This window comes from Peromyscus leucopus, chromosome 7 (assembly GCF_004664715.2).
Source record: "Peromyscus leucopus breed LL Stock chromosome 7, UCI_PerLeu_2.1, whole genome shotgun sequence".
Taxonomy (NCBI): Eukaryota; Metazoa; Chordata; class Mammalia; order Rodentia; family Cricetidae; genus Peromyscus; species Peromyscus leucopus.
In genome coordinates, this window is record NC_051069.1 from 14,358,346 (window position 1) to 14,386,237 (window position 27,892).

The 27,892-nt window shown below is 43.4% G+C and overlaps 2 protein-coding genes across 7 annotated transcripts in view; one reads left to right on the top strand and one right to left on the bottom strand.

Annotated features, from left to right (window-relative positions):
- Positions 1–25,841, top strand: part of Rec114 (REC114 meiotic recombination protein) — a 110,018-nt gene extending 84,177 nt beyond the window's left edge. The window contains exons 3-6 of the mRNA XM_028892495.2: positions 3,465–3,548; positions 17,084–17,281; positions 20,588–20,674; positions 25,367–25,841. Coding sequence (XP_028748328.1) covers positions 3,465–3,548; positions 17,084–17,281; positions 20,588–20,674; positions 25,367–25,525 — 528 coding nt within the window. The 3' untranslated portion in view covers positions 25,526–25,841. The remainder of the gene's footprint in view (positions 1–3,464; positions 3,549–17,083; positions 17,282–20,587; positions 20,675–25,366) is intronic.
- The window catches only part of Nptn (neuroplastin), a 75,648-nt gene continuing 73,353 nt past the window's right edge, over positions 25,598–27,892 (bottom strand). For 4 of the 6 annotated variants that reach the window (XM_028892494.2, XM_028892493.2, XM_028892492.2 and 1 more), the window contains 2 exons: positions 27,095–27,169; positions 25,598–26,600 (listed from right to left, as the gene is read on the bottom strand). In XM_028892494.2, the coding sequence (XP_028748327.1) occupies positions 27,109–27,169 (61 nt within the window). In that variant the 3' untranslated portion in view covers positions 25,598–26,600; positions 27,095–27,108. Of the gene's footprint in view, positions 26,601–27,094; positions 27,170–27,892 lie in introns of those variants that run through there. The other 2 variants (XR_005091941.1, XM_037207464.1) reach the window with 2 other exon arrangements.

Consider the following 27,892-nt stretch of genomic DNA (forward strand, 5'->3'; position numbering starts at 1 on the left):
TACCAGAGTGAGTAGAAACACATCCCTGAAGCTTCGGGCAGGATCTCGTTTTTTAAATATATCACCTGGCACCTGAGAGCCTGCTCCCGTTCATCAAGAAGCCCTTGGCACCCGGAGCTTAGGACTGAAAGGATTATCAACAGTTAGTCATCGAGCTATTTTTGTAACCACACTCTCCTCTGCTGCTTCCCTCGGATTCAGGGTCTTTGTAGCAGGTGGGAATGCTTTGTCATTTTCATGAAAGCGAAGTGCCCTGCTCACTTCAAAGCTTATGAAGTCACACTTGGCATGGGTTTAAAGCTGATTTATCTTGCTCAGTACCAGTGACCCTACCTGCCATGACATCCTCCTGGGTAGCGACTGGCTTACACTGGCCAGTAAAGTTGGAGCCAGGAGGCATCCGAGGCTGTATGGAGAAGCAGGCCTGTAATCTCAGCATTTGGGAGGCTGAGGAAGGAGGACCCCAAGTTAGAGGCCAGTGTGAGCTACATAGCAAGACCCTGGAAAGGGAGTGGGGGTACATTTGAGCCATTGAAGAAACCGGTTCAGTGAGGTGGCCATCCTTGGACTTAGCTGGACTTAGCACCCATCTTAGGGTCCTTTACTACCTCTCTTTATGGCTTCCTCTTTGTTTATGTTTTTATTGTTAATTTTTTTAGATTGGGTCTCACTCCGGACTTCACTGTGTAGATCAGGCTGGCTTTGAGCTTACGGCAATCCTTCTGCCCCAGCTTCCCAGGTACTGGGATTACAGACATGAGCCACCATGGCAAGCATTAGGTGTGACTTGGGGGATCAAGGACCACACTGTGACTAGACTCTGGAGATGAGCTGCACAGTAATAATGCAGGAAAGCCATTGTGTGCAGCTGTCCTGCCAGAGATATGCACTGCAGGCCCCTTGGAATCCAGTGCCATTCCAGCCAAGGGCCTCTGGGATACTCTGTCCAAGCTCAGCAGAATAACAGCAGTGAGTGTGAAGAGAGGAAGGGGAGAGGCAGGCCCAGGCGGAGGTCGGCCTCTCCATCCTATGGTGCAGACAGGCTGCATATGAAGTGCAAAACAACAACAACAACAACAAGCCCGTCTTCCAAATACAACTTCATTTTAATATATATTTCTTAACATGGACGTGATATGAAATATTATCTTATTAAACTCTACTTTCTTCTAGGACTACATTTCACATTAATTAGCTAATCATAGCAGCCTCCTTTGGGGCTGTGATGTAGCTCAGCAGGACAGTGCTTGCTGCACAGGCCTGACCACCTGAGTTTGACCCCGGGGACCCTCCTGCAGGGTGGAGGGAGAGAAACACTCCAGTCAGTTGTCCCATGACCTCCAAATGTGCACCATGGCACACCAATAATAAAGAAAAGTACATAGTACCCGCAGTGTGTGTAAAACATGCTGGTTTCACTGGCCAATTTTAATCATTTTAAAAATACTATTTCACAGCTTACTTTGTCTGCATATTGACATATTTTCATATATTGGGTTAAATAAATTATTAGATTATATTTATATAAAATTTAATATGTGGTAAAACAAATTATTAACAAAATATGAAATATTAAAATTAACTTTACCGGTATCTTTTTTAAATAATAACTAGAAAATTTTAAGTTACATATGTGGCTCAAATTCTCTTCCTACTGGACAGCACTGATGGAGTTTTCATTCTTTTTTTTTTTTTTATAGCTGTATGTTCTGACCTTGCACAGCATCCACAACTTAATCAGTCTGTCTTTGATGTACACTTGAGTTGTTCTTCCCTTTTAAAAATGCAGGTTGGGCAGAGTCCTAGAGAGATGGCTCAGCAGTTAGGAGCGCTTCCAGCTCTGACAGGAGCTGGGTTTGGTCTCCAGCACTCACATGGCTCACAACCTACTGTAACTCCTGTTCCAGGGGATTCAGCGCCCTCTTCTGGACCGTGCAGGCACTGCAGGCATGTGATGTGCATTATATGTATGTGGGCAAAACACTCATATACATAAAATCTTTTTTAAATTGCAGCAGGGGCTGATGAGCCACATCAGTGGGTAAAGGTACCTGTCACTAAGCCTAATCACATGAGTTCAGTCCCCAGACCCACATGGTGGGAGGAGAAGATTAATCCCTGCAGGATGTCCTCTTACTTCCATACTTGCGTGAGTGCACCCTCCACCTTTTCCCTCCTGCCAGATTAGATAGATAGATAGATAGATAGATAGATAGATAGATAAACAAATAAATAAATGTAATCAGATTTAATGCAATAATGTCTATCCTATCCATGCATCATGTCAGGATGAGTGCAGGCTGACCTATAAATGCGTCCTTAACACTTGGACTATTAGGCTAAAGGATAAACACATTTGCATTACTAGTGTTATCAAATTGTCCCCCATAAGCACTGCACTAATGTGTGTGTACTCTATGCCTTCTCCACAGCCTGCTGCCTGAAACAACAGCTTATTATCTGGGGTATCACAATTACATACTTCTTTTTACTAATCTGAGAGTTTTTGTTTTGTTTTTATTTTGAGACCAGGTCTCATTATACAACTTGGGCAGGTCTCAAACTTGTGGCGATCTTCCTGACTCAGTACTTCTGAGTATTTCAGGTATGTACCACCATGCCAGCCTGAGAAAGTTTTAAGGAGAAACCATATGCTTTGCTTGACTTCTTATTCTTTTTAAAGAAGAAACTATTGGTGACTTTCCAAGAAAGTCAAAAAGTTTATCACTAGGGATTTAGAAAGAGCAAACGGGAGGCTGGACCGGCCAAGGGCATTTTCTTGTTTACCTTGGCCTTTGAGTTCTTGACCTTCTCAGGTGAAGACACTGTCCACAAGGAGTTTTTGCTCATGGCGGGCGATCAGGCTGAGCACATTCAACTCAGGCTGCAGCCCAGCAATGTGCAGGCAGCTTAGGAGCTGCAGGCCACAGGGTCCTTGCTGTCTGTTCTGCAGACAGCGCTAGACCTCCTCAACACTCTTCGAGACTTGTGCGCCCTCTGTTGCCCTTTCTGCTGGTTCTTCCCTTCTCTCCCTCTATCAGATGTAAATGAAGAACTAATACTCAAAAAACCAAATATTGGAAAACAAGGTTCTTCTGATGAGGAATCTCACCATGCTGCCAGCAGTGGGTCTGATAAACTGAAAAGCGAGAATAACGAAGCCTGTTTCTTGGGAACAGAAGGTCATTTGGGCAGATCTGGAAGCATAGATGTGTTTTACAGCAAGTATGAATGTGATGTTTACTACTTGGGTATCATTTTAATACAAAGATGTTAAGAACCGTTTTTTAAATGAGTGCCAGGACTTGGCACTGGTGAGGTGTTCACCTCATCGTCTGGTGGCATTACTTCATGGGTGTGAATTAAGAAGAGGACCGACTTGTTCATAGGAGGCAGCAACATCCCTGTCTCCAGTGTCCCTTCCTCTCTGCTTCTGTTGCTAACCCTCCTAATTGCTGTTTCAGGAAGGATTTTCGCTCATTGGCAGCAAGAGCTGGTTGAAGATTGTAAGACGCATGGACTGTCTTCTGTTTGGGACAACGATAAAGGCAAGATAAAGACACAGAGCTATGTGGCCAGCCATGTTTACACTAATGCCCCACTCTTCCCGTTACTGTGTGTTTGTCAGGGTTGGGTGTGGGGAACCTCTGGGTGGAGGACCAGTGATGGGAAGATAATGTGTTGAAGAAAGGTTTGCCCAGTAAGCAAGACCCAAAGCAAGTTGGGGCTGCGCCTGGTGTGCAGGTGGCTGGTCGGTATGGCACTGGGCTGTGCAACCTCTCTGATCTGAGCACTGGGAGCGGGTGGGTTGGCACTATGTGTCTGGGTTAGTTAGATGTTTAAAAGGGTATTTTTGACAGTTCCATTGAATATGTGTTTTCACTTTTTCTCAGTGTAATATTAAAATATAAGACCTGGGTGTGGTGGTGCACACCTTTAATCCCAGCACTCAGGAAGCAGAGGCAGGCTGATCTCTGTGACTTCAAGGCCAGTGTGTGTGGTCTACATTGTGAGTTCCAAGTCAGCCAGGGCTATATAGAAAAACACTGTCTCAAACAAACAAACAAAAAAAGTCCCTGGCCAGTAAGAAGGCTTAGTGGGTAAAGGTGCTTGCTGCCACACCTGATAGCCTGTGTTCAATCTGTGGGACCCATACAATGAACAGAGAGTACCCACACCCATAAGCTACGCTCTGACCCCCATGGGATGGCACCTTAGACAGATCATAGCCCCCTGTAACTCAGCTCCGGGGGATCTTATTCTCTCTTCTAACCTCTGTGGGCACCCACACACATATACAATAAATAAATAATGCAAGTCAATCTTTAAAAATTAAAATTCCTTTTTATTTGTTTGCTAGCTGTGTTAAACATGAGGGGTGATCCTCATGAAAGATTCATGCAAACCCATCACCTAGATGATGCCTCTTAAAAATAACCATCAAAAGCAGTTTGTTAACATCCACTGAGCATATAATAGTGAAGTTTAGGGGAAGGTGCACATGTTTAAGTAACTCACAAACCTTTGGAATTAAAGGAGAGCTCAAGAGCATCCAGTGGACAGATCTTAGCTTGGAGCATGGGCCTCAAAGAGCTTCACAGAGCAGGGGGTCTGTAAACCTAATAGGGATTTTCAGTGACCTCTAACTTGTCGGTTCTTTCTGCCCCGAGTGTGGGCAACAACCTGCAATGGTATGGGATTTCTCCATACATTGGGTCCACAGATACTCCCCTGTCACAGGACAGTTGTTGGTCTCAGATGCCATTTATGCTCATCGTGTCTCAAGATGGCTGTAGCCCTGACATTTAACCCGTTACAGTGTAGTAACAAGAAGGCCTACATGAGCAGTTCACAGGTAGTATTGACTACTATAACAACTCCCTATAAGAACTGGTATCCAGGACCACAAGGGGACACAATGCAGAGGTCAGCAGATCCAGCCCAGCTCCAACAAGTGTGTCTTTTGCTTGCTGTTATATATATGATATTCTTTTTTTTTTTTTTTTTTTTGGTTTTTCGAGACAGGGTTTCTCTGCGTAGTTTTGCGCCTTTCCTGGAGCCCACTTGGTAGCCCAGGCTGGCCTCGAACTCACAGAGATCCGCCTGGCTCTGCCTCCCGAGTGCTGGGATTAAAGGCGTGCGCCACCACCGCCCGGCCTATATATGATATTCTTTATCCACAACATATTTCCAGCTTCTTGATTTTGTCTGAGTCAGTTTATTTTTTAAATTATTTATTATTCTCTCGTGTATTACATCCCAACTGTAGCTTCCCTTCCCTCCTCTCCTCCCAGTCTCTCTCCCTTACTCCCCTCTTTCCCAGATCTACTCCTCCTCTATTTCCCTTCAGAAAAGAGCAGACCTTACAGGGATATCAACCAAACATGGTATAACATTTAAAAAAGACTAGACACAAACCCTCATATCAAGGCTAGAAGATGCAGCCTAGTAGGAGGAAAAGGGTCCCAAGAGCAGGCAAGAGTCAGAGACACCTCCACTCCCACAGTTAGGAGTCCCACAAGAACACCAGGCTACACAACCATGACATATATGCAGAGGACCTGGCTCAGACCCATAGAGGCTCCCTAATTGTCACTTCAGTCTCTGTGAGCCCCTATGAGTCCTGCTTAGTTGATTCTGTGGGCCATGTTCTTAGGGTGTTCTTGACCTCTCTGGCTCCTACAGCCCTTCCTCCCTCTCTTGTGTGGTATTCCTCTAGCTCTGCCTCTTGTTTGGCTGTGGGTCTCTGCATCTGCTCCTGTCAGTTATGGGATAGAGCTTCTCTGATGACAGTTATGCTAGGCTCCAGTCTATGGGGACAATATCATTAGGAATCATTTCATTGACTTTTGTTTGGCATTTGTGTTTGATTCTATCCTAGGTCTTTGAGCTACCCAGCCTCTGGTCAGTGTCAGGTGTAGGCTCCTTCTTATGGCATGGGTCTCAAGTTGGACCAGTCATTGGATGGCCCCTCCCACAAGCTCTGTTCCACCTTTACTCCAACACATCTTGCAGGCAGGACAATTGAAGGTCGACAGTTTTGTGGCTGGGTTGGTGTCCCAGTCCCACTGCTGGAAGTCTTGCCTGGTTACAGAAGATAGCTGGTTCAGACTCCATGTTCCCCATTACTAGGAGTCTTCACTAGTGTCAGTTCCTCATCAATTCCAAGGAGTTTCCATCAATTCCACTAGCTTTCTACCTCATCCCCAAATGTCTCCCAATTCTTTTTGTCTCTCCTGGTACTCTCTCCCTTCATTCCTCCCTGCCCACCTGATCTTTCCTGTTCCCATCCCCACTGGCCCCCAGTCCATCCACAAAATCTATTCTACTTCCCTTTTTCTGGGAGATCCATGTGTCCCTCACTTGAGCCCTCCTTGTTACTTAGCCTGTCTAGGTCTGTGGATTGTCACATGATTATCTTTTAAAAGTGAGTACATGCCACATTTGTCTTTCTGGGTCTGGGTTGCCTCACTCAGGATAATTGTTTTCTAGTTCCATCCATTTGCCTGCAAATTTCATGATGTCATTTTTGTTTTTAACAACCAAGTAATACTCCATTGTGTAAATGTACCACATTTTCTTTATCCATTCTTCTGTTGAGGGACATCTAGGTTGTTTCTAGTTTCTGGCTATAATGAATAAAGATGCTATGAACATAGTTAAATAAGTGTCCTGTGGTAGGATGGAGCATCCTTTGGGTATATGTCCAGGAGTGGGATAGCTGGTTCTTGAGATAGATTGATTCCCAGTTTTCTGAAAAACTGCCATATTGATTTCCAAAGTGGCTGTACAAGTGTTCCCCTTGCTTCACAAACTCTCCAGCATGAGCTGTCACTTGTGTTTTTGCTCTTAGCCATTTTGACAGGTGTAAGATGGTCTCTCAAAATCATTTTGATTTGCATTTCCCTGATGGCTAAGGATGTTGAACATTTAAGTGTTTCTCAGCCATTTTGGTTTCCTTTATTGAGAATCCTCTCTTTAGATCCCTACCCCATTTTTAAATTAGATTATTTGGTTTGTTGATGTCTAGTTTCTTGAGTTCTTTATATATTTTGGATATTGGCCCTCTGTCCAATGTGGGGTTGGAGAAGGTCTTTTCCCATTCTGTAGGCTGATGTTTTGTCCTATTGACAGTGTCTTTTGCCTTACAGAAGATTTTCAGATTCATGAGGCCCCATTTATTGTCGATCTTAGTGCCTGCACTATCAGTGTTCTGTTGAGAAAGTCATCTCCTGTGCCAATGCATTCAAGGCTATTCTCCACTTTCTCTTCTATCAGATTCAGTTAGTGTATCTTGTTTTTTTGTTGAGGACTTTGATCTACTTGGACTTGAGTTTTGTGTAGGGTGATAAATATGGATCTATTTGCATTCTTCTACATTCAGACATCCAGTTAGACTAGTACCATTTGTTGAAGATGCTTTCTTTTTTCCATTCTATATTTCGAGCTTCGTTATCAAAAATCAGGTGCCCATAGGTATATGGATTTATGTTTGGGCCTTCTATTCAATTCCATTGATCAACCTGTCTGTTTTCATGCTAATACCATGTGGCTTTTATTACTGTAGCTCTGTATTACAGCCTGAAATCAGGGATGGTGATACCTCTGGAAGTTCTTTTATTGTACAGGATTGTTTTAGCTATCCTGGATTTTTTTTCATATGAAGTTGAGTATTGTCCTTTCAAGTTCTGTAAAAAATTGTGTTGGAATTTTGATGAGGGTTGCATTGAATCTATAGATTGCTTTTGGTAAGATTGCCATTTTTACTATGTTAATCCTACCAATCCATGAGCATGGGAGATATCTTCTTCAATTCTTTCTTCAAAGACTTGAAGTTATTGTCATACAAGTCTTTCACTTGCATGGTTAGGGTTACCCCAAGATATTTTATATTATTTGTGGCTATTATAAAGAGTGTTGTTCCCTGATTTCTTTCTTGGCCCATTTTTCTTCTGTATATAGGAGGGCTCCTGATTTTTTTTTTTTTTAGTTCATAGTATATCCAGCTACTTCACTGAAGGCATTTATCAGCTGTAGGAGTTCTCTAGTAGAATTTTTGGGATCATTTATGTATACTATCATATCATCTGTAAATAATGATACTTTGAATTGTTCCTTTCTAATTTGTATCCCCTGATCTCCTTTAGTTGTCTTATTGCTCTGGCTGAACTTCAAGTATTATATTGAATAGGTATAGAGAGAATGGACAGCCTTGTCTTATTCCTGACTTTAGTGGAATTGCTTTGAGTTTCTCTCCATTTAATTTGATGTTGGCTGTCAGCATGCTGTAAATGGCCTTTTTTTGTGTTTAGGTATGTTCCTTGTATCCCAGAGCTCACCAAGACTTTTATCATGAAAGAGTGTTGGATTTTTTTCAAAGGCCTTTTCAGCATCTAATGAGATGATCATGTGCCTTTTTTTTCCTTTTAGTTTGTTTATATGGTGGATTACACCAATAGATTTTCATATGTTGAACTATCCCTTCATCTATGGGATGAAGCCTACTTGATCATGGTGGATGATATTTTTGATGAATGTGTTCCTGGATTCAGTTCTGAGTATTTTAGCATCAATGTTCATGAGTGAAATTGGTTTCTAATTCTCTTTTCTCTGTTGAATCTTTGTGTGGTTTGGGTATCAGAGTGACTGTGGCCTTATAAAATGAATTTGGCAATGTTTTTTTTCTGTTTCTATTTTGTGTAATAATTTGAGGATTAGCTCTTTCAAAGTCTGGTAGAATTCTGTGCTAAAACCACCTGGCCTTTGACTTTACTCAGTTGTCCCATTGTCTATTGTTATGTCCTCCTTTTCATTTCTGATTTTGTTTATTTGAATATTCTCTCTGTCTTTTAGATAGTTTGGATAAGCGTTGTTTGTCTATCTTGTTGATTTTTCTCAAAGAACCAACTCTTTATTTCATTGATTCTTTGTATTGTTCTCTTTGTTTCTATTTTATTGATTTTCAGCCTTCAGTTTGATCATTTTTTGCTGTCTACTCTTAAGTGTGTTTGCTTCTTTTTCTTCTAGAGCTTTTAGGTGTGGTGTTAAGTTGCTAATATAAATCTATCCAATTTCTTTATATAGGCTCTTAGTGCTATGAACTTTCCTCTTAGCACTGCTTTCATGTGTCCCACAAGTTTGGGTATGTTGTGCATTCATTTTCATTGAATTCTAGGAAGTCTTTAATTTCTTTATTTCTGTCTTGACCCAGTAGTCATTCAGTAGAGAGTTGTTCAGTTTCCATGAGTTTGTAGGCTTTCTGTTGTTGTTGAAATCCAGCTTTAATCCATGGTGGTCTGATAGGATACAGGGGGTTATTTCAACTTTCTTGTATACTAGTCAGTTTTGGAGGAAGTTCTATGAGTCCCTGAAAAGTATATTCTTTTGTGTTTGGTTGAAATGTTTGTAGATATCTGTGAGGTCCATTTGGTTCATAACATGTTAGCTCCAGGATTTCTCTCTTTAGTTTTTGTCTGGATGGCCTGTCCATTGGTGAGAGTGGGGTATTGAGTTTCCTACTATTAATATGTGAGGGTCGATGTGTAATTTAAGCTTTAGTAATGTTTCTTTTACAAATGTGGGTGCTTTGCATTTGGGGCATAGATTTTTAAGAATTGAAATGTCATCTTGGTGGATTATTCCTTTGAGTATGAAGTATCCTTCCCATTAATTTTGGTTTGAAGTCTGTTTTGTTAGATTTTAGAATAACTACACCAGTTTGCTTCTTGAGTCCATTTGCCTGGAAAATCTTATTCTAATGCTTCACTCTGAGCTAATGTCTATCTTTGATGTTGAGGTATGTTTCTATATACAGCAGAAAGATGGACTCCTATTTTTGCATCCATTCTGTTAGCCTGTGTTTTTTATTAGGGAATTGAGTCCATTGATATTGAGAGATTATTGATATTAATAACCAATGATTGTTAGTTTCTGATATCTTGGTGATGGTTGTAGCATGTGTGTGTGCGTGCATGTGTGTGTGCGTGCATGTGTGTGTGCTCACACGCATGTACTTTTGTTTTTGCTGGTGTGAGCAAAACACCTGTGTTTTCATAAGTGTAGTTAACCTTTAACCTCCTTGGGCTGGAGTTTTTCTTCTAGTACCTTCTGTAGGGCTGGGTTTGTGGATAGATAGTGTTTAAATTTGACTTTGTCATGGAATCTCTTGTTTTCTTCATCTATGGTGACTGAAAGTTTTGCTGGGTATAATCGTCTGTGCTGGTATCCGTGGTTTCTTAAGAGTTTGCAGGGCATCTGTCCAGGACCTTCTGGATTTTAGAGTCTCGGTTTGATTAGCCGGGTGTAATTCTCATATATCTGCCATTATATATTACTTGACCTTTTTCCTTTGCACCTTTTAATATTCTTTCTTTGTTCTGTATGTCTAGAGTTTTGATTATTATGTGGTGACGGGAGTTTCTTTTCTGGTCCTATATATTTGGTGTTCTGTAAGCTTCTTGTACCTTTATACACATGTCCTTCTTTAGGTTAGGAAAATTTTCTTCTATGATTTTGTTAAAAATATTTCCTGGGCCTTTGAGCTGGGATTCTTCTTCTATTCCTATTATTCTTAGGTTTGGTCTTTTCATAGTACCTCAGATTTCCTGGATGTTTATGTCAGGAATTTTTAGATTTAACATTTTCCTTGACTGATGTTATCTATTTCCTTTATTGTGTCTTCAGCACCTGAGATTCTCTCTTCCATCTCTTGTATTCTGCTGGGGATGCGGCATCTGTAGTTTCCTAGATTAGTTTCTTACCTAGATTTTCTATTTCCAGAATTCCCTCAGTTTCTGTTTCTTTTTCTTTCTTTCTTTCTTTTTTTTTTTTTTTTTTGGTTTTTCAAGACAGGGTTTCTCTGTGTAGCTTTGTGCCTTTCCTGGGACTCACTTGGTAGCCCAGGCTGGCCTCGAACTCACAGAGATCCGCCTGGCTCTGCCTCCCGAGTGCTGGGATTAAAGGCGTGCGCCACCACCGCCCGGCCAGTTTCTGTTTCTTTATTGCTTCTATTTCCATTTTAAGGTCTTCAACAGTTTTATTCATTCCTTCAACTACTTGTTTGCTTTTTTCTTGGCTTTAAAGCATTTATTCATTTCTCCAATTTTTTTTGTCTTTTCCTCAAGTTCCTTAAGAGATTTATTCATTTCCTCTTTAAGGACTGTGGTAGTTCGAATATAATTGATCCCCATAAGCTCATAGGGAGTGGCACCATTAGGAGGTGTGGCCTTGTTGGAGGAAGTGTGTCACTGTGGGGATAGGCTTTGAGGTTCCCTATGCTCAAGCTATGCTCAGTGTGGCACAGTTCACTTCCTGTTGCCTGCAAATCAAGATATAGTACTCAACTTCTTCTCCAGCATCATGTCTACCTACATACTGCCATATCCTGCCATGATGATAATGGACTAAACCTCTGAAACTGTAAGACACACAAATGTTTTCCTTTATAAGAGTTGCCATGGTCATGGTGTCTCTTTACAGAAATAGAAACTCCAACTAAGACAAGGACCTCTACCATCTTCATAAAGTTGGTTTTAAGGTAATTTTCTTGTGTTTCAGCTGTGTTGGAATATTCAGGGCTTGTTGTAGGATAGCTGGGCTCTGGTGGTGACATTGCTCTGGCTCTTGTTGATTTGAGTTTTTACACTGGTGTCTAGGCATCTAAGTATGGGGGAAGTATAGATCTAGGTGTCAATTTCTGAGTTGTCTTTGTTGGATGGGTGTTTTCTTTCTTGGTTTCTGTTTCCTCTTTGGTCTTCTGTCTTTGTGGCCTGGAATTCTGGAAGCCAGTGTGACCTCTGGTCCAGCAGAGTCTCCATCTGAGTTGGGGGCAGCACTTCTGGTGGTTAGCATGGCCTTTGGTCCAACGGGGCGGGGGGGGGGGGGGTCACTGCCCAGCTTAGGGGGTGGGACACAGTGATGAGGGGGTGGGGACTAGGAATAGTGTTGGGGGGCACTGATAGAGTGGAGGAGGTCCTCGAGTGAGCCACTTATCTGGAGTTCTGGCAGCTGGTATGGTTTCTGGTCCAGTAGGGAGTCTCTGCCTGAGTTTGCCTATCTGTTCTTCTGGCTGGTGTGGTCTTTTTCTGGCTGGTGTGCCCTGCAGCTGTTCTGAGTGGCATGGCCTGCCCTGAGTCAATTTAAATTGAACTTCCTTACTAAACTTTTATTAACAATAACGTGATAATATTTTAGGTTTCTAAGAAAGTGATTTTATCATCAGCAAACAATGATTATTTATTTCCAGCGGTTCACATTTTGTCATACTTTCCTCACCTTTGATGGTTAATCTGCTGTTTGTGAAGTGAAAAAGAAAGAGTTTGGCTTTTTAGAATCACCCAGGAGAAACACGGCTAAGCATGTCTTTGCAAGTGTCTCCGAGAGGTTTCAGTATGGAGACAAGACCTACCCTGGCTGTGGCATGGGCACCCAGCCTGAATAAAGTGGAGGCGAAGGAGGGAAGTCTGAACAGAGCATTCATCTCTGGCTGCAGAGGGCATGTGACCCGCCCTGTCAGCCTGCCTACCGCTTCCACTCCACGAGGAGCTGAACCCCATAAAACCCTGAGCCACTGGACCTGCCTGGACTGAGTCTACCAGGTTGATCGCAGTCCTCGGGGGAGGATTTGCCCTGGAGGAGGTGGGAATGGAGGGTAGGCTGGAGGTAAGGGGAAGGGGTGGGAGGGGGAGAATAGGGGAACCCGTGGCTGATATGTAGAACTGAATGGTATTGTAAAATAAAATAAAGTAAAAAAAAAAAACAAAAACAAAAAAAAAAACCCCTGAGCCAGTGCAAACCCTCCTGTTCCCCAGCTGCTTTCCGTCAAGTACTTGTCAGAGCCACAGGAAACTCACTTGTGTCCGTACTGAGCCCTGGCACCCTGGCCTCCCCATGACTGCACGGGTTGTGGTGTTGAGATGGTAAATGCACCTCTAGCAGCTGTTCAGGTCTTCGCTACCTCAAGGAAGTATTGCTCAGTTGTAGTTTATTTACTAAGACCTTTATCAGGATTGCACAATACATTCCATCAAGTGCTTTTTAAAAACAGTTTATTGTTTGAGTGGCAAGAGGCACGGGAGTGCCTGGTCAGAGGACAACTTTGGGGAGTTGAGTTTCTCCTCCCACCATGTGGGTCCCAGGGCTAGAACTCAGGCCATCAGCATTAGCAGCAAGTGCCTTCACACTAGGCCATCTTGCAGGCCTCACCAAATACTTTTTGACACTTAGCAAAACGATGTTTCTTTTTTCCTCTCTGCTGCCTTAATGCCACATAACAGCTGTCGGCCTCTGCCTTCTGTCTTAGCTGGCTTCTGGCTTTGGATCACTTTTAATTCCTAAGTACTAAGCAACATACACTACTGTTTAAATTAACAAATTGAGGTAAAGTTTGCAGTCCTGTAGCAGAAATCTAACATCATTTAGATTCTTCAGATAGTAAACATCGTATTTTTCTCTCTTCAGGCAGAATACACAGACTAAAATAGGCTTGTGAGGTGGGTCTCGTTCCTTTCAACAGTTCTGATCACTCGTCAGAATAATGGCCAGTTGGCTACCAGCAGACACTTAACCCCTGTCTGAAGGGCACTTTGGATGAAAGGAGTAAATCTAAACCAGTGTTGGCTTCGTTTCCCATCCTAGTAACTCACTAAAGCAAGTCTGTTGACTTTGTCCGACCTGGGCTTTGAGGATTACCTATTGGTTCCAAAGCAAATACACTGAAACTTGTTCTCTGACTGTATTAGTCAATTTTCTATTGCTATAATGCAATAACAGGCTAGGTTACTTTATAAAGAAAAAAGGTTTACATAGCCCGCAGTCTTGGAGGCTCACGAGACTGGCATCTGGTGAGGGCTTTCTTGCTGACATGGTCTCAAAGTGGTACAGGGCACGTCACAGCAAGAACTAGGGTGCAAGCATGTGTCTAGCCTCTCCCCACGACCCTCCGCAAGCTAATGACCTCCTAAAGGCCTGACTTCTCATACTCCTGGGTTATTGTCTGTCCTCTTGGGCTTCAAGACCCGGTTTGACCCTCAGCATGGAGGCTTTTTTCTGTATACCTGAACCTTTCGACAGTACAGAGATTCAACTGAGTCTTGGTGAAGTCTTGACAGTGGCATTACATTCCTTAGGACCTCACAGGAAGTACAATGGGTGTGTGAGCCCTCTGAGGCCTCCCTGGCTCCGAGTGGCACTGGGGTATCACCTGGGCCGGAGGACAGTAACTGCTGTAGAATGGCTTGTGGGCACTTGCTGAGCCTCCCGGGAAGAAATTCCCCTGCTTCGCTGTGTGTGGAGACAGCGCAGAGGCCAGCATTCAGCCTCATTTCCTCTGTCCTCAAGGGGTCTGTGGAAGGTGGGGTTTCCTGGAGATTAACTTGAAATAACCTGCTTAACATCAGAACCACCTCTTAAAATATTGTAATACCTTAGGTGGCTAACAGCAGAGATAGTCTTGACAGCTTGTGAACTTAAAAATGTTTTCCTTGGAGCTGGAGAGATGGCTCAGCAGATAGAACTTAGTGCTCTTGAAGAGGGCCAGAGTTCTGTTCCCAGCACCCACACCAGGCCACTCACTAACAACTGCCTGTAGCTGCATGCAGCTCCAGGAGATCTGACACAATCTCTTCTGACCTCTGTGGGCACATGCGCGCACGCATGCATGCAAATATGTATACATACAAACAAGGATGTTTTTGTTCCTAGTAAGATCTTTCTTTTAATAGATGAAGAGTTCGCTCCCAGCGCACCTTCTGGCTGGCCCACTGGTGGTGAGGACGGAGATTAAGATGGCTGTGTCTGTCTTCTTTTCTGTCTCTCCACTGTGTGCTGCCGTTAGCTTGGGGCTGCATGCACGAGGTACATTTCTGGCTCCAGACAGTAAGCTCAGGCTCCTCCTGAGGGTTTCGTAGATGTAGATGGGGAAGACAGCCGCAGACGTCAGACATAAGGCCTTCCTCTAAGTGAGCCCTGGCTGTCTAAACCGGTTCCTGCACGTGCTCCTTCAGAGAAAGGCACAGCTGCCGACGGTGTCCGTGCCTGGTCACTTAATGTGTCTGCGCTGCAGCTTTTCAGCAGTTCGAGTCCTGGGTTTTGGTGCGTGTGACTCTTAGGGGTAAAGGAGTGCACAGATATCTTCCTACAGCACCTGGGGTAGGATGAGTTCAAAACAACCACATGAGAAACCAGGTGGCTAACATGCCATCCCTTTTCTCAGGGAAGGCCGCTCTTAATGACTTGATAATTTAGAAATTATTCACCCAAAAGACTCAAAGGCCAAAGGCAGTAGTAAGCACACACAAAAGAAAAATACAAATCAACTAGGAAAGTTAAGAAAACTCTTCAAGCTCAATTGTAACCAGAGAAATGCACATTTGAAAATCTGTTCACTTAGTGTGTGTGATGCAAATGAATAAACATGCCAGTGCTGGAGTGCACAGGGAGTGGGCACATGGGCAAGTCTGCATTTAGGCATTTTTAATTCAAAGATGCTTTCAGAGTTTATAAAGCTCTCTGTGTGGTTTGTGATAGGGGAAAGGCTGGGGCAACCTGAATATCTGTCAGTAGGAGGCCAGTTGAATAAAGGGATACGCTTCGGCTTTTAGAAGTAATGAGCTATGCTTCTATTTTTATACACCTATTGAATATAAAATTAGGCTACAGCACTGCAGCTTAAAAATATGCACAAAATACAACCTATATATTATATTTTATATAGGAGAGCTCTAAGATGTCTTCTAACAGATCCGGATACACAAGACTGTCCCAGGGAGTGATAACAATTAACTCACACTCAGAAAGGAGAGTAAATGGAAATGCGAAGAGAAGCAGGGTGGTGAGGGGGTGGGACATGCTACACACTCCCTAGAGTCCAAGACTATGGCTCTGTTTTTGATGAGGTTTATTTAAACAGAATAAACTGATCTGGGGGAAAGCAACAACTTGCTTATAGGAACTTCTAGAATTTGCTAAGGTCAGAAATGTTTTCACACTAACATATGTGGTTTACATATTTCCATAGAGTAAAAAGGGTGGGTGGTCTGCATGCTCATCTCAGCACCTGCTTTCTTTATGGGAAAAACCTGAACAAATGCATTTGCTGTCGCTTGGGTGGCTTTGTATAGGTTGACTCATCTAGACAGAATACCAGCCTAGAAGAAGGGAACTGTTCCTAGTGGTTTGATGTTATTACCGCCCAGGCCTGTCTTTAAGCTTACAATCAAGTAACTCTGAACTGCCACATCTGGGTTTGGGAGAGGGGAGTTGTCTGTAGTTGTCCTGTCCCACATTTGTCATTTGCCCAAGGATGCCAACTCCTAGAGGAACTAAAGGTGTAACAGTCAGGTGTCTAGGGATACTTAATGAGGGATCGTCTCCCCGGGACATGGAAGTTCCCGACCTCATTTCATATGGCAGCCTGCTTCCTCTCCTTTCCCTCCTGCATAAGCGTTCATGTATGTAGGCTGTTCCCTGAGGTCAGAGCTCAGTCTTCTCAGTCCCTCTCCACCGTAGTTTTTGAGGCAGGTTCTCACTGTTTCAGCGAGGCTGTCTGGCCCCCGAGACCCTGGGGTCTCCCTCCTCCATTCCCCAGTGCAGGGATCACAGGCAACTGCAGTGCCTGGCTTTTACCTGGACGCTGGGGATCCCATGCAGGTCCTCATGTCTGCACAGCAAGCATGTTACTCTCAGAACCAATCCCCAGCCTGGCCTGCTCTTCCCTTTCCATTCAGAAACATTTTGTTGAACCAGGACTGTCGTATATTGTTTTCAGATTTTTCTATTTAAGGAATTAGATGCTGTGAAACTTGCTATTTTGTATGCTAACCTAAAAATCTATTAAAAATTTAAAAATATCAGCTGTAAAATCTGTATTGAAAGCAAGACCAAACACCAACCTACCACTCACTCAGTAGACCATCGTGTTTGCTAGTGTTGCCTGAGAGAAATGCATGCCCACGAGGAAAGGCTTCTAAAAAGGCACCGAAACAAGTTCCTGGCTTCTCTGTACTAGCCCCAACAAGCGAGAGAGTGTTCACCAGAAGACCCCACAGCAAACCCCACTCAGTGATGACATCTGGTTTTCACACAGAACAAGAGCCGCATGTTTCGTGTACAGTTTAGTGGGGAGACTGAGGAAGAGGCACTGGAACATTGCTGCAGCTGTGTGCGGATCCTGGCCCAGTACATCACCGTTCAGGCACCTGACAGCCTCGGCCAGCAGCGTCAGCAGAGCCCAGGCCCACCGGGGGCAGGCGAAAGCCAAGGGAAGGACCCACTGCAGCAGGGGGTGAGTGCTGATGTGCTGAGTCCACAAGAAACTTGACGGCGTAATGCACGGTGAGGACCCAGGTGAACGGTCAGGTCCACCACCACTGTCACCTCTAACACCAGCCCCAGGCGATCCACCATGTTCTCCGAGCCTCCTCACTCACATATGCTGGAGTGTGTACACGGGCATGCATGCGCGCGCACGCACACACAAATCATTTTTAAAAGTATCTGTTGAGTGATCTTTTCAATTCAAGGTTCATACTTTCAAATTAGCTGCCTAATCTCGAAGAAATGACAGGGAGCCCCAGCTGTATTTCAGTGTCATCACAGAGCAGGGGTTCTCAAAGCCTGACCCCTGGGACCCAAGGTCCAGTAAAATATTACCCCCCACTTTCACTGTCTGCTTTAGTAGGACCAAAGGACTCGTGGGTCTGGCTCCTGCCACTACACGCCACGCAGTGGACCAACTGCCAGGCGCCACTCCCTCCCTTCACAAGGCATGCCGAGTAAAAAGGGCCCACACTGGACGAGTGCTGGTTGTTTCTGGAAAGCACCTGGGTGAGACTCTTGGCCCCGGCAGCCGAACTGCCTCTGCCCTCACCTGGTGCTTCAGAGCCATCACCCACCCCACGGCAGTGCAGCTTCCAGTGGTCACCTCAAAGGGAAGCCAGGCCTTTCACCCCAGATAACAATGCACACTACTTACTGACAGGAACAGAAGGTCACAGTTTTGGTTTTAGGATCCGTTCTCTAACCTGTGATCCTCCTGCCCCAGCCTCCAGAGTGTTAAAATTACAGGGTTGCGCCAGTGTGCTGGGCTGAAAGTCTAAGTTGAAATTAGAATCTTGGAAAACTTGTGTCTACCACACAGGTGTCAGGCCTTCCTGACCCCAAAGACATTTCTGAGCCTAAGTGAATGTGATTTATTCTTCATGAACAAGTGACAGAATCTGTTAACACCTGGAAGTTAGGTGTAGTTGACTGAACCAGTATCTATAGGCTGACCAATGCATGGTACCTAAAGATTCAAAATGGCTGAGAGAGAGCTGTCCAAGTGCAAAACAGACAAAGTGGCCGTGGTGTCGGGGCACTTCAAGTGCACTGCTCTGGTTCAGTCTGTGCTGCCTATGTACACATAAACCAGCAAGGCAGGTTAGGGCCGCACCATGTAGGAACGTGCAGACTGGAGCTGTGAGCTGGAACAGCGGATGAAGGCTCCGCTGTGCTGACTTTAAAGGCTGGTCCCAACTGGCTAGGTAGAAACACCTTCAAAGTACTGAGTCTATTTTCAGGGACTTGTCTCATCTGTAATTTGGTGTTTCAGATAGTTGAGACAGCCTGATGTTATACAAAGGCCATAAGCTCTGGTATCTAAACAGATCTAGGTCAGAGTTCTGGCCTGGTTTTGTGGTAGCTGAGTGATCTTGTGCAAGCCATGAACCTCCTCTGTGAAGTGGTGAGCGAGAAATGCTGGGAACATTGAACAGGGCCTGACAAACAAAACAGAAACCACACTGTCCATCACAACCGCTGCTGCCAGCATAGCTACCTTCTCAGCTCTGCTCTTCCTGCCAGTGAGCAACTATCAGAACCTCCAGGACCCAGAAGGAACAGGAGACACACTGAGGTGGCAGAGCAGACAGCTAGGCGAATCCGCTGAGCGCAAGCACAGCCTCGAGCAATCCTGTCTTAGACCAAACATTTCCCAAGTTGACCCGCAACTTCTGACATGCAAATCTAGATACATATGCTTAGTCTACCTTAAAAGCTGTGGCATGGCCAAGTTCAAGTTATTGCTACCAAGTTCAAGTGTATCGTCTACCAATACTGTGTCTTTTTAATCTGAAGTAGTTGTTCCCTTCTTTGCAGATAGGGATAATTCTATGTCTTTTCTATTTAAAGTTCTTGAGTCATTTCTTGGCTTTAGTTTTTACTTTTCCTCAGCCTTGTAATTTTGTTAATTGTGGCCTCACCAGGTGTTTCTCAACTCAAGGGCCCTTGAGGTAACCCACCCCACCATAGGAGAGGGCTGGGCAGGGAGTGGGGGCAGACAGGAAGAAGGTGGTAGTTCTTAATGACCTTTTCTTTTAGTGAGCACAGAGGTGGGTGAAGTCTGTTACTATGTGCATAAAGCCTTACTCTCCTCTGCTGGTGAGGAGGACCACCTGAGTCCACGAGTCCACCAGATTCAAGAGTCTGGCCACCCTCAGCTGCTGTTCAGTGTTGGGGGATGGTCTTCTGGCTGGCCTCTTTCCCACTGGTGCAGCACCATGTGAACTGAACTAATAGGTGTCCCAGAAAGCACTGACAGCAGAGATGGAGGGTTACTAAGAACCAGAGTTTGACTTCTGTTAGAGAAACTGTAGAAACGGAACATGTGATCCTAAGGGCTCCTATATACTCCCATCCCACTCCCCACCCACACCCCACACCTACCTTGGCCTTTTCTCATTTTGATTTTGGGTATCCACTAGTTCTCATTGTGTGCCCATCCCTATTTGGGGAGCAGAGAGGGAGGGTACTTTCAAGTCTGGTTTTCTGTCACCAACTCACTAGCAAGTCAGCTTCCACATAGACAGAAGGTAGGCTGAGCAACCTCTGCTTCTAGCAGACAGACCTGTTTCTGATGGACAAGAGATGCCCTCAGAGAGCAGTTTACTTTCTTTCTCTATTACAGAGTGTCCCTGTTTCTATTGCACAGGGACACTCTTCTCAAGATTAGCAGTGTGGCTACAGGTTCCCAGAGCACGGCCAGGCCTGTGGATGTGGTAGGAGATAAACTTGGCTCTTAGCAGGCTACAGAGTTCCAGAGGATGGGACCTCTGTCCTGTTCATCTAATGCCCACCCTGTATCACCCAGTGCCTGGGATAAAGTAGAAACAAACAGTTGATAGAACTATCTACGGAATTTTATTTAATGAAAAACTCAGAACTGCACATTGTTCAAAATGACATTCTTACAATGCAGTCTTATTAAAATGTTGTCTCACAGCATACAGGGGTTCCATAGGCACATAGGGTACACAGGGCGGCACACAGTGTTCCTGCTTCCTTGGATCATAGCCCTGAGTCACACATGGGTCTTCTGGGCAGAAGTGCGCTGTGGTGGCTAACTGCCCATCATGCCGAGACCAGCAGGTAGACGATGATAGGTACCTGTGCTGTGGTACCTATCACCAGGACTGTCTTTCCTAAGTGTGATTAACAGCTGCTTTTCTTTGTTTGTCTGTCTCTGAAGATGAACCCTTGGAGCTGAGGACTCACGAGCACCCCACTGAGATAAATCTCTAACCCCCTCCTCTAATTGCATGTTTCTCTGCAGCCTGCCCTGAACCTGGAGCAGCAGGTATATGTGGCAGCTGGCACTGGTGCTCTGGAGGGAAGGACTTCAGTGATGCATCTAGCTCAGGTATTTCTGTGCTGGGTTTTGTCCCTAAAAATGGTAGTCCACAAGAATTGATATTCAAGTCTTTCCCTTGCCATAAAAAAGAACCTAAAGTGTTCCGAACAGAAGGTGAGAGGACATTTGCTGCCCTTTAACCTGCCCTTAGAGCACAGCTGTGGCCTGTGCAGACTGCCTACCTGAGGAAATGAAGAGGGGCTGCTTACCATGCTAGAAAGAACTTAAATCACCACCTCCCCAAAAGGACAAAAGAAATCAATTCAATTTTGGAATGAAGATTGTAAACTATTCTAAAACAAATACTCAAACCAAATCTGGACTCTATAATTCCTTCAGGGCCAACCTTCAGTGCTACAGTCTTAACTAAGGAGCATTGGAAAGTAGGTGGAATGCATAAAAAAATAAAACCCCCTATTGTTGTTTTTTTGAACACGGGCTCTGGTAAAGATGGCCCTGGAACCATTTCCAGAACATTTAACATGAACACCTCGCTTCCAAGGACACAGGTAGATAAAAACCATATGAGCTGCCCGTGCCTACAGACCCAAGTCTCCTACCCTCTGATTCTTTAAATCCTTGGACCAACAGCTGTATGCCACAGCTCATAAACAGTGAGCTTGGTAAGTCTGCCTGAGCCCAGGGAGCCTACTCAGCCCTTTTAAGAACTATTGCCAGGGCCCTTCAGAATCTTTGGCTTGCTGACTATCTCAGCTGCCTTGCAGACAGCTCCTGCCCACTTATAGTTCCAGTCACATTTATAGTTGTCGGCTGTCCCCTCTGCTGGAATCCCCTGAGGAGTTTTTGGTTCACTATATCCTGGCTATACCAGGCTAGGGCTTTGTGCCAGCAGCTCATGCTTTCCGCAGAACCAGCATATGCATCAATATGCAAGGATGAAGAGTTTTTATTTGAATAGTTTCTATTAAACTGTGTAAAGAGTAGTACATAAAGAAAAATAAGGGCTTTTGGGGTGGGGAGTCTGGCTTACCACTAAAAATAAAATGGGGTAGTTACAGATAAAGAACTTGAGAGAAGGCTGCAGGAAAGCAAATGCTTATGTATGAGACCCTGGATTCAATCCCTAATCTGCACACACAGAAGAGGGGGAAAAAGACAGACTTCTTATCCTTAATGACCCAGCAACTGTGAAAGTAAAAAACCTTGTCCAGCAGTAGGCAGACTTTTTTTTTCTTTGTTCTGGGGAGTGACTGAGCAGGGCAAGGTGCTGCACTCTTACAGAGGAGAACACTGCCATCAGTGGGGCCCCAGCAGCTGATGTACACAGTCAGACAAGACCAGAAACAGCACCAGTTTGTTCTGACCTTTGGGGCAGATCATCCTGTGAATACAAAGTTGGATAAACTTCTTGGAAGCCACTTAATATAAACCAAGTTGTTTATTCTTTTTTCTTACAGCTGCATTTCAGATATATATAGGTGTACATAGAATGTTTATCATAATACTGTTTACAGTTAAGAATGGAATCAACATAAATGCTCACTACCCTAAGTGGTTCAAGTACAGTATTACTACACATATAAGAACTGTGATCAGGACCAGCAAGTGACTCAGTGGCTAAAGGCGATTTGTTGCCAAGCCTCATGACCTCATTTTGATTCCTCGGACCCATGAAGTGGAAGAAAAGACCTGGTTTCAGCAAGTTGTCCTCTGACCTCCGTGTGTGTCATGGCAACCTCCCACAACCTCCCCAGCAACAAGTAAATCAAACTGATGTCAAGCCTTGTCATTGGCATGGACAATCATAGCACACTGATTTTTTTTGAAGCTATGAAATACCATTCTTTCATTTTTTTTTTTTTTTTTTTTTTTTGGTTTTTCGAGACAGGGTTTCTCTGTGTAGCTTTGCGCCTTTCCTGGGACTCACTTGGTAGCCCAGTCTGGCCTCGAACTCACAAAGATCCGCCTGCCTCTGCCTCCCAAGTGCTGGGATTAAAGGCGTGCGCCACCACCGCCCGGCTCCATTCTTTCATTTTTATAATATACTAAATTTGAAAGTATATACACTGCTGCGTGTTAACAGCGGCTCTCAATGGAGAACACGATGGCCTATTTTCATTTTCTCTTTACTTCCTTTAGGCAGAATCTAAAACTCAATTTAAATTTAGAAAGGTAAATTCCTGTTATCGATACATGTTGTTCTTAGAGAAATACTCTTGCACACAGGCAGTAGTCCATGTAGTATACCCCAGAAAGAGAGCTACCTTTCTGACAGGAGTTATCTACCTGACAGCATTAGTGTAAGTAGTCTGCCAGACACAGGAGCCAAAGATCCAAAGCCAAGTGGATCTCAACAGCTGGAACTCACTGACTCCAAGTTGGTCAAGAGATGACATCTTTCAAATGGTCAAGCACAGTCAGACTTCAGTTTGAACGCTAATGTTTAAATGTTGCTAACTTATGAATTGGTTTTCAGGGTTGGTGATGTAGACCCACACTAAGCCCTGGGTTCTATTCATATGCCTGTAACCCTAATACTCAAGAGGTAGAGGCAGGAGGACCAGGAGTTCAAGATCACCCTTGGCAACATAAGGGGTTTGAGACCACCCTGTGCAACTTGAGACCTCTTAAATAAGAAACCCACAATCAATCCCAGTGCCAAGATTGCAGATATACCACACTACTTCTCTTCACATGAGTTCTGGCACTTCATGAGCTCATCTCTCCAGCTCCTTAATTGGTTTTAAAATGTTGCAGGTTACCCAAAGCCATATGAATGTCCAATAAAGACATGAATTGATGCTCAGTATTACTTTTGATCAGAGAAATACAAATTAAAACTACAGTGAGACAGCCCTGCATGTTTATTAGAAAGGCCAAAATTATAAACAAACTCGGAGGGCCAGTAAGATGGCTCAGTGGGTAGAGGTACTTGCCAGGCAAGCCTGATAACCCAAGTTCTCTCCCAGACACCCTAAATCCCAGCATTCCTGTGGCAAGATGGGAAGCAGAGATAAAAGAATTATTGAAGCTTCAAGGCCAGAAACAAGAAGAGATCCTGTCTCAACAAGGTGGCAGGAAAGAACTGACTACTAAAAGTCATCCTCTCGTCTCTAGGTACACATTGTGGTATGTGTGCCCCTACATTTCCATACAGTCACAATACAAAGAAAAACTGCAGTACCAAGTGCTAGACTTCTAAGTGCACAATGATAGGCCCCTGGCAGTTTCCCTTACGTTACTTAGTACACTTAGTATATGGCCCAGCCACGCTACTCCTAGGTATCTGCCTACTTTAATAAATGAAACTCTGCATTTAAAGAGGCACAGTAACACATGCCTGCAATCCCAATACTTACATAAGGTGAACACAGGAGAAGATACTTACACAGGAGAAAATACTTACATAAGGTGAACACATGGGAAGATACCATCTCCAACAAACCTTCTGAACATTTATAGCAACACAAAGCAAAACCCAGGCCAACTGAAAGAGAGTATGTGAATTGTACACCTGCACCACTGAATATTTAATTTCAAAAAAAGGGAATGAATTACACATACACTTAACATTAACCCATATTAAGTGAAAGAAGCCAAAATACAGATGCTCCCCAGCTTACAGTGTGACTGACTCAGTATCAAGTCATTGTAAGGTGAAATACATTAAAATGTTTCAAACACCTAAACTCTGGAACACTATAGTTTAGCAACATAAGCGTGGAGTACAGGCTACTGACTTTCGTGCCTGGGACAGGAAGCCAGAGCTCACCATGCTGCCTGCATCTCATGTTGCTGCCGAAGGAAAGGACAAGCGTTGAAGTGCAATTTCTACGGAATGCATACTACTTTTATTCCACTGTCCAGTCAAAAAATCAAGGGAGTGAGACTCATTAAAAAGGGACTGTTTACACTATGATTTATTGTACACAATATAACATTTTTAAAAAGGCAACATGAAGGCTGGAGGAGATTCATAGTTATCCAGCCTTAAGGGTTCGACAACAGTCAACAGCACAAGAGATTTTTTTTTTAGGACACAAAGCATCCTGTATTTTGACTGTGGGAAAGGTATGTTTCTGTCAAATCATTCAGATGGCCACCACCAAAAAAAAAAAAAACCAAAACCAAAACCATGACTTTTGTCGTTTGGATGGTCAGTTTACAACCACCTCTCCCAACCTGCTTTTGTTGGTGATGCTAAGGATCAAACTCTACACTTTACCCATGCTATGCAAGTATTCTATTACTAGGCTACATCCTCAGGTAGACACCTATTTCCATTCAGAATCCAACTTCCAAATAAAGAATGTTAGTAGCATAGTGTTTGTTCCCTGGATCTCAACTTTATAGATACATCTCCTTAAGGATCCAAGCTTCTCTTACTTTTTGTATATATCCAGAAAATATAGAGCTGGGCACAGTAAATACTACCTCACTATAATCCAGGCATTTGGGACCAGCTTGGGTGATAGTGAAACTCTGGTTTGTTTTTTGTGGGGGTGGGGAGACAGGAAGCAGGGAGAAAATACAAGTGTGCCAGAGGGATGAAGGAAGGAAACATAAACATAACATAATAAATATGAAACCTAAGTGTGGAAAAAGACTTTGTAAAGCTAGGAACATTTTAGTTTTGGGGTAGTGTTTTTCCAAATTTTAAGGCATTGTTTCCTGTATTATATCATCTGGGATAGTGTTCCCACCCACAGTCGACCCCTTCCTTTTTTGGCACCCCTGCAGACTATCCTGACATCAGAGAAGCTGCCCCTAGCCTATGAACAATCTTCATGGGGAGCAGAAGAGTTGCGCCCCTTTCTACGCTTATGCCTCATGGATCAAAACTTCCCAGCATTTGTAGAAGAGGTGGAGAAGGAACTTAAAAAGATCACACAGAGCTAAGAAACTGAAGCCCTGCACACATATGCAATTAAAGAACTGAAAATATTTGAATAAAGAGTATTATTCCAAGCACCTTTTATCAATGTTTTATTGTTAAAAACAGGTGAATTCACTTTTTTTTTTGTACACCATTGCACTTCAATAATTACACAGAACACAAGTACATGCATCTACAGTTAGTACCGAATAAGAACCCAGTCAGGTTATAAAATCTATCATCAATCATTAAATCGATGTGAAAAATACAGTGTCAAACCAAAAAGTGTAACTAGAGTTGCATAGAGTATCACCATGCTCTTAACATTTCAGGGTCATTGAAAACAAAAGGGAAATTATAAAAGTTGCCTTGATCGAATGTACAAGAATAAGGTTCAACACATCAGTGCAAAAGATTTCAGAATTTACATGATTTGACAAAAGGAAAAGTCACTTAAAAAGCAATCATACATATATACTGCAATTCATTACAGCTGTTCAGTGGACTGTTCCAGGTTCTTAAAAGTTATAGGGTAAGCCCTTAGAATGAGACTTAAGTTTACACTCTCATGTACCAGAACTGCAGCTTCCTCATCTGACAACAGACAATAAGGAATGAGTATCAGCAGCTTAAAAATGAAACAAGCGTTTAGTTTATTTTGGATTTCTCCCACCCCCAAAAATATAAATATATATATATATTTATATACTGTATATATCTGTAGGTTTTGCTGTACTTTACAAAATGATCACTAGATGGCAGCAGTGCATTTAGAGCTTTGCCAATTTAACAGCTGCATAAGTAAAAAATGGCGCATGCATGATCTGATCCTCAGAGGACCTTTTCACTTCTATTTAAATATTTTACCAAAGGGAGGGGAAGCAACATTCACAGCACATCAAGCCCAAAATAGTTTACACCTTCTACACTGAAGCATTGTTTAAAATGTACCTGGCTAGGTCACCCTTATAGGAGAGGCTAAATAAGGCATGCTTTAGACGGTCATTGTGGTGTTGCTCACTTGAAGGGAGAGACCAAAGAGGTCCAAGCAGAAAATGTAGCAGGTCATGATGCCACCGTTTTCAGGAACCTAAAGAGCTGTAAAGAAAGTATTGGAAATTAAGAACATGCACTGTCACTCAGCTATCAGTACCACAGCAAACAAAGCTTTGGTTCAAACAGCATGCTCAGGAATGTGGGATGAACTTCTGATCTCCATGTGTGTAAGTATGCTGCCTTACGGCCACCATCTCTGTCTTGCCTTCAGCGGAGATCACACATGGTACTAACAGGCTTTTGGGATACTCTACCTAAGAAGGTAACAATTTCTTTTTAAAAATATGTAAGTAGACTGCAATGCAAGGTATTCATTGTGAAATGAACCTAATATAAGTATGTGGGTCAACATGGCTGAAATACATTCAAACATTGCAGCGAACAGAAAGAACTTGTTCCATCAGTATCAACTATTCTGAAATTAACAATAAGGTCTTACCACATAACACCAACTACTGAAGAATTCGTAGCAAGGTGAGCAGAGGCACAGTTCATTTGAATAGAACTTTTAAATCTCTAAAGAAGGCCATACTTACATTATAAGCAGTACTTAATTTGTGTTTCTCTGGCGCAAGTTTTTATCTTTGTGATTGTTGGTAGAGTTGGTTTTCCTTTGGAGGAAAAATTGGACTGTGTGAGTTCAACTAGTCATTATCGTTTGAAAAATACAACACATGGAAACAGACTCTTCACTTCCTTCCACCCCTGGTGTAGCAGCAAAGTCTACTTCTAACAGTAGTGTATAACATTCCTTACATAAAGTACCTCCTACTTTCAGTGAATAGATCCTTCAGACTCCCAAAGGCAGACAACGCTTTCCCTTAGATTTCTATACTTACAGGGTTTCTCTGTAGCTTTAGAGCCTATCCTGGATCTCGCTCTGTAGACCAGGCTGGCCTCGAACTCACAGAGATCCACCTGTCTCTGCCTCCTGAGTGCTGGGATTCAAGTCATGCGCCACCACAGCTCGGCTTGAACACTTAATTTCTTAAATGATAAAAGATGACCAGCAACTAGCCATGCTGAGCCCTTTGGCCATTAACCCACCAACTGCCCCTCTGGCTTCTTATAACGTCCAACTCCAGGAAAGCCTGGTAGCCTTGGACTCATTCCAAGTTACACCTCCATCTCTCTTGTCAGCAATTGTTAATGGAACGAGACAGTAGTTTGTCTAATTCTACAGTCCAGTTTGAAGTTGACATGGTCATACTGCTTACTTCTATATTATCAGTTTAAGCATGTCAAACGCATACTCTTTTTTTTCAATTTCTTTTGCATAGTATTCACTTGTATGGCTTAAAAACAAGACCTGGCCTAGGAATCAAGGTCACCAG